The 7,343-nt window shown below is 29.7% G+C and overlaps 1 protein-coding gene across 1 annotated transcript in view; it reads left to right on the top strand.

Annotated features, from left to right (window-relative positions):
• Positions 1–63: 63 nt before the first annotated feature.
• Positions 64–7,343, top strand: part of LOC130453411 (DNA repair protein RAD50) — a 30,217-nt gene continuing 22,937 nt past the window's right edge. The window contains exons 1-2 of the mRNA XM_056793139.1: positions 64–350; positions 2,478–2,786. Of these exons, the coding sequence (XP_056649117.1) occupies positions 2,487–2,786 (300 nt within the window). The 5' untranslated portion in view covers positions 64–350; positions 2,478–2,486. The remainder of the gene's footprint in view (positions 351–2,477; positions 2,787–7,343) is intronic.

Raw genomic sequence — 7,343 nt, 5'->3', positions numbered from 1 at the left:
AGTGATTCTATATTATAAAATCAAATATAAGCTATAAGCACTGAACTTAGAACATAAAGTAGTACTCTACGTTCTAAGTAACTGAACAAAACAAGGAGACAAAGGTTATCTTGTTTTTAATCAATCTTCTAATGGTTTCCCGCCTTTTTGTTGAATCATATACTATTGATACAGAAGATATTTTAGGAGAAAGATACGAGATTTAATAATTTTCATTACAGTCAGTGCCAATCATAGTTTTTTAGCAAAAGTTTCATTAATATAATAAGTGATACATTACTTTGGAATGGGATAAGAACAGGGAACAACTATTCATGTAAAAATATTGATATACTGAAGCAAAATAAACCGTAAGTAACAATTAAAATATATTCATGCATTAATTCAAATGTAGTCAAATTCACTTGGATTAATACCATGATGTATTAATGCAACAAATTCAATATTACCTAAAACATGAAATCATTTTTTTAAGCATATCCAATATCTTTGCTTCTTCTGAATAGACAGTGGAATGAATTTTATCGTCCGATTAAATAAAATATCAGTTTATAATTTAGGAAATAGCATTTCTTCCTGTCTCCATAACTCATGATACTAATAAAAACGATGATATGAGGTTTCCACTTTTATATTTGTAATAGTGTTAGGAATTGAAACATGTACTTTCTCATAAACATCTAAAGATTCTAATTCTATACTGACAATTCGTAATTAGAGAGAAATAAAAAAAATAAATAATAATTGTTTACTAAATTATTCTCCTTATTCTGTTGTTTGCAAATGGTATTTATTATGAATAATTTCTTATATATTGTAAACACAAGAATTAAAATTATTTTTCAGATACTTGGAATGTGGAGATTGTTTCAATAAATACTGCCATTATGAAACTAAATTCCACATTAGGGAGATGTATAAATGATTAAATTTCAATTTAAATTCATTTATTATCAAGAGTTGAAATACTAACTCCTAATGTTTAAAGTATTTGTAGAATTTTCACTCTACCTTTTTTATATTTGTGTCCATCTCTTCTTCCCCTAAGAGAATTTCTTAGAATTGAAATATCACAAGAATAATTTTGTGCTGATTTTCATTATGTAGATTCTTACAAATTGATAATGATATAGTACATGATTCCTGATAATAAAATATTTTTTTCACTATCATGATTATTTTGGTTTTTTCAAGTGGGACATTAAAATGTAGCTCAGTGCGTAACTATTGTATGTAACTTAAATGATGTTTTCTGATTTAAGCCGACTTGAAAGAGCTTGATTTAAAAGTTATGGAGATTTAGGGGTCAGAAACAAATAGAAAAGTTCGAAAAGGTCAAATACTGGTCTATTATATTTCTATGAATATAATCCCTATCCTTATATAAAATAAGTACACATAGGGAGACATATTTGTGGTATAAATGTGTGTTGCAGATTGTTTAATGTCTTTAAGACGTTACTTCTACTATTTTTTATGGCACTGCTAACAGCAGTTTAATAAATACAGATTATCTACAAAAATATTTTTCTGGTATGCTAGTAGATGTTCCTTTCAATGAAGGTAAATAAGGTAACAATAGGATGGAGTTCCACACAATACCAGAATCATTAGACATATAAAAAACCGCTTCGATAACCACCAGATAGAAAATGAATTTCCTGAGTGGTTTGCCTAATTCTCATCATTGATTAATAAAACATATCATTTATTGAAACTGTAAATTGTATTCAAATGAAAAGGAAACATAACGGACATGTTGATAGACTACTCTTGTAATGATTCAAGCCATAAGAACTAGAAATGTATTTCTCTGCAACTGGATTAAAATTTTGTACATTTAATGAAAATAAAATTTCAATTTTAATTAAATATATTTTATAGTTCCTTCCATTTTTGGCATAGATTATTATCTCATTTTAAATTTGAAAACTGTTGTTTGGACTACATCAAAAATTATGAAAAATATAGGGCGTCATCAAAAGTTCACAAGTTAAGCATTGTCACTTAGAAATGAATATTTGGAGAAGGGTTTTACCAATGCCATATTTCTATTCTATTCCACTATATTCCTACAACCAGCACAATAAAGATTATTTTTTGGTTCTAATGAGTTTAAGGATTTTCCATTAACATGTAATTTATTATTTCTAATTACTTTACCTTAATTCTATTTCAAGTACATTTGAAATATTTTTTTCATATTTACAAATTTTTATGTATATTATTGTTTGATTTGTTTATTCATATATAACTCATTGTTACTTGCTCTATTTATAAAATTGTGATATTTTCTATGGTAATAAAAGATATTCTATTGTGTGTTGGAATGGAATATATCAGCTCTTGTCCCACTTCAATATCTATTGGCTTAGGAGGCTTAGGAGATAAAGTCTGGATTTAGAAAATATTTAACAGTATAATATGACTTGTTTATATTAACATAATTCCTCTGTGACGATAATATTTTTTTGCAGAAATATAAAATGGCTTTATTACACAGCCTGGAAATTTGTGGAATTAGAAACTTCAACCCAGATAATAAACAAACTGTGTTTTTCCAAACGCCAGTTGTGCTCTTTCAAGGTCCTAATGGTTCAGGAAAAACGACAATTCTGGAATCTATTAAATATGCACTAACTGGAGATCTACCTGTAGGTACTAATGGTGGAAAAGGTTTTATTCATGATCCAAAAATGTCAAATAAGAATTCAACAAAAGGCAGTATCAAAATTAAATTTACTGATGCAGAAAAAAATACATTAACAATATCAAGGGTACTACAAGTATGTATTCTATTCTTAGAATAATTTTCTATTTATTAATCATCATTGCTTATTCCATTCAGTTGTATCTAAACGTATAATTTATTGAATATAACCCTACTTCATAGAATTGTTTAAAGATAGGTTTTTCATAAAATTTTTTATATTTAGATAATTTATACTAACATCTGAACTTTTGTTGTGGCAAGATGTGTCCTTCATTTGTATCTTAACAAATGAAAACATACCTTGATAGATTGAGTCAAATTGTTTCAATAAAAAGGAATTGGAAAAAATAAGTGTGATATGTACAGAGAATCTAATCTAGTTATATCTACTTTGTTTTTTTTTTGTTTCGACAAAGTAGAAATGAGTTAAATTGTTCAAATAGAATTACATCAAAGAGAAAACATTGTTTCTCCGTCCATGAGATGCTCTTTTATTTTACATTTAGTACATGGCATATGTACACTAGAACGAATTGTCATATTTCCTATTTTGAGTTCAAATAATCTGAAATAGTGTTTCTGCAGAAGGAATTCATTGTTAATAGTTGTATCCATATTACATTAAAAGACAGCCCAATTAAACTTAACCTCATAACAGAAAAAAGTAAAAGCGCATGTGCAAGCACTGTTTAGAAATGGGCTAATTTTATGTCGAAGTGCGTGCACTTCGCCCACGAATTGCTTTAGAAATGTATCCTAAATTTACTTAAAATATCACCCAAAACACAACACAACATACTCAAAATAAACAAATCAGTACTGTGCATCAAACTCTGTTGTCTTTTCCCCTTGTCCTTTTCCCTCAAGCACCAGATGAATGTTTAGGTTCAGTGAACTTTCAAATTGTCCTTCTACATAATTGGAACACTGTTTCAGCAAAATTAATAGAATGTGGAACCTTATAATATAGATTAATAAAGATTACGCATGTACATAGAATTAATTATAGAGATGAAGGAATCAACAATAATTTTTAAAATAACATAAATTAATTTTGAATTTTACATTGTCAATTTTTTAACCTTATAATATAAAAAAGGAAAAAGAAATAAAAAGAAATTACGAGAGTATACTCTCAGTGTTTTACAAAAAACAGATTTCTTAAAACATAATTTTAAAAAGTGACAATTGTTTGAAAAAAGATATAAAAGGTGGGAAAAAACGTTGGAGTTAATTACAAAAGGTAAATAATTTGAAAGATAAGTAGTGATTGGAAAACCCAAACTGATCGTTGCGGACAATTAATAAAGAAAACATGAAAGTGTATGCAGTGATTAAGAGATTCCAAAGGGTAAATGGAATAAAAATAATAACAAATTAAATTCCTGAATGGTTCACAAAATTCAAAGTTAAAGTTTCAGGAAAGACTGAAGGTAAACCTCTGAAGACGTTAACTTGGTTATCTAAACGCGCGACAGTAAATAGTGTATTCAGTATAAACATCATTAATGGTTCCAGAATTTCCAACTTTGTCCAGTACGAGTCATAAAAGTCAAACAGATTCCGAAGAGCATAGTGGGCTGAACTGTCAATCAAAAATATAAACTTCGTTATTTTAAATCGTTATAATAGTTAGAATAGTGTACATAATTGGAAATAGATAGGATATACTTTATTTTCTTTAATTTAATTTTACAAATTGTCGTTATTTGGTGTAGACTATTCTATAACCAATTAAACACAATTCACATATATGTAAAAATTTAATGCTATTGTTCAACAACTGTCATCAATGACAAATCACGAGTATCGACAATTTATCATAATTTCTTTGATATTTGATCTGGATTATTATTTTAAATACATATAACTGTTTAGAATAATTAATCAAAATTTTATTGGGTATAAAGAGAAATTGAAAATTTTTGAGCAATACAGACATAATTATTAACACGGGTGTAGCCAGAATGGAGTTTTGGAGGGGATTTGCTGTGAAGCAAATAAAAAACAAAAATATACTTACATGAAATTTAATATCTATATATTCATCGGAAAAATTACGACATAGTTGGAATGTACTCAAGGAACATCTCTTTAAGTCTATGGTGTTTATTATCTGTAAAATCAACATATCGAATACATAACGAGACTTGATCTACACGTCCGATGTCGGTAGTTTCGTCAGCCAGAATAACAAATAATTTGGCTTTCTTTACTTCATCAATTATTTTATGTTGAATTAATTCACCGCAAATGTCAATTATTTCCGTTACACTCATTCCGACCAAGGATCAAGAAACAACACAAAGTTGCCATACCATACAAAAGAGTTCGGCTACTCGACTAGAGATGTCGTTACTGTGCGCAACGTCCCTTAGTTCGGCAGCAACTGCGTCTGCCTCTCGTCAAAAGTTGGCGCTAGGCGCTACTATATATATTCTAATGTAATAATTTAACTCTTTTCACTCCTCTTATTTTTTATATAATATATATATATAATATTATATAATATTTTGCTTATTTCGGTGGGAGTGGTTTGAACCCCCAAAACCCCTCCCCTTGGCTACGCCCCTGATTACTAGCATTAGATTTGTTTTTTTTTATGCGGCACATTTGCTGCCAATTACGTTACTGAACTTCGAGAAGGCGTTTTTTAAAAACGAATTACATGTTGAGAAACGTTTATTCAATACATTGACAAAACAGAATCTAAATATAATTTAAGTAGTTGGTAGTTCGTACCTGATGTAGTCATTTTTAAATCTATATTTTCTAAACTATTTTCACTAGAACTATTTTCAAAAGTTTTATCCTCGCTTGGTCGAAAACTTAAAATGCTTTCAAATAATATACTTATGTTTTCTACTTCAAATTCGCTCATCAAAATATACTAACGATTATATATTTATATAACTACTAAATTATTGGATGTGGAAAAAGGAAATAATAATGAGCACTTACGTTACAACTAAAGCTATCATATTCTAGGAGTCCTAAAGGTTGGAACGATGTTAGTTCTTAGCCCAGGAAAATTGTGGTCCTCGTTTTCTAGCTCTTCTGAAGTTCTTCACTGGTGTCTTCCACTGGAACCGCCGGAATTGCTCGATGTCCACTCGAACTATCTGCAGTTCTTCGATATGCACTCCAATTCACAGTTTCCGAACACAAATTCGAATATTTCGGTTAATCGTTGAAACGAAAAATTTCCCGTGCGATACGTTAAATTTCCGAAATATCCTACTGACTGCGCCAATTACTGTAAGACGGATTTGTAGGAGAATGTTGTGTATACCTTGATGGGTATGATACTGGAGGATGAGTATTAAATTAGGTGGAATTATTGGACGGGGTGGTTGAAATGGTTGTACATTGTTATGATTTGTGGGATAATAGTTGATATTTTGTGTTCTAGTAGGTGTAACTCTCAAACTAGGTTTGAATGACACATTTGAATTCAAATTACTTGATCTTTGGGTAGAGTACAAAAAGTTGTCTTCTTCTACAACTAAGCTCATTGCCTTTTCTAGACTGTCAGGTGATTGTAAACGTATGTTAGTTTGTATAGGTAAAGGTAAACCACGAACAAAAGTTTTTAAAACTAAATTATCGTAGTTCCTGAGATGTAAGCGTTTTTCACTTGAGTCTAAATGTAAAGTGTTTAATTTAGAAATAATGAGGCTCCTAGAATCTTGGCATTGGATACCAAAATTATAGGGGGTTTCATTCTTAAATGGTTTTTGGTTAATGAGATCTTGAACTAAACAGTCAATATCTCGTTGATCTCCAAAACTTAAATTTAAAGCTTGTTTGATTTCATCCCATGTTTTTAATTCTGTTCGCGAACCAATTAATATTTGAGCTCTACCTGTTAATTTTCTTCTAATGCCGAACTCTGGTCCATCCCCATAGTTCTCTCTTAGGGCGGAGGAGTTACGTCAATGAACATTGTTTATTAAGCTTTATTGTATAACGCCGACGAGGCACTTTGTAAAACATATAAATATTGTAAACTTGTAATAGTATCAGATTCTGTTTTGTCAATGTATTGAATAAACGTTTCTCAACGTGTAATTCGTTTTTAAAAACGCCTTCTCGAAGTTCAGTAACGTAATTTGCCCAACGTTTTTTACTTCTCAATTAAAAGACACCTTCATCGTCGACTTCGAACTATGGAGGGTAGAGGTAAGGGCCATCTCATATGGGGGCTTAGCTTAAAAACTGTCCGCTTGTAGACGGTAAATTATAATTCAAAATTTTACTAGAATGGCGCTGCTGTCGGACGAGATATCAGATAATATTATTTGAATGACCTCTCTCAAATGTTTTCTACCGGATTTCTCGTTCATTGATAGAAAGAGTGAAGTTTGCAGTGTTAAAAAATTTTAAATGACTAGAGTCGTTAATTAAATATTGGTATACAACATCTAAACTATTCACGTAGTACAAAATAATTTTGTAAATATAACCTAGAAAAGCTACTTTGAGATAACGCTGAATGTTAATTAAATATTGGTATACAACATCTAAACTATTCACGTAGTACAAAATAATTTTGTAAATATAACCTAGAAAAGCTACTTTGAGATAACGCTGAATGTTAATTAATTATTGTGAATTTCTAGAAAGAAAG

This window comes from Diorhabda sublineata, chromosome 2 (assembly GCF_026230105.1).
Source record: "Diorhabda sublineata isolate icDioSubl1.1 chromosome 2, icDioSubl1.1, whole genome shotgun sequence".
NCBI lineage: Eukaryota > Metazoa > Arthropoda > Insecta > Coleoptera > Chrysomelidae > Diorhabda > Diorhabda sublineata.
The sequence above is the reverse complement of the archived record's forward strand: the minus strand, read 5'-3'. Positions and strand labels throughout refer to the sequence as shown.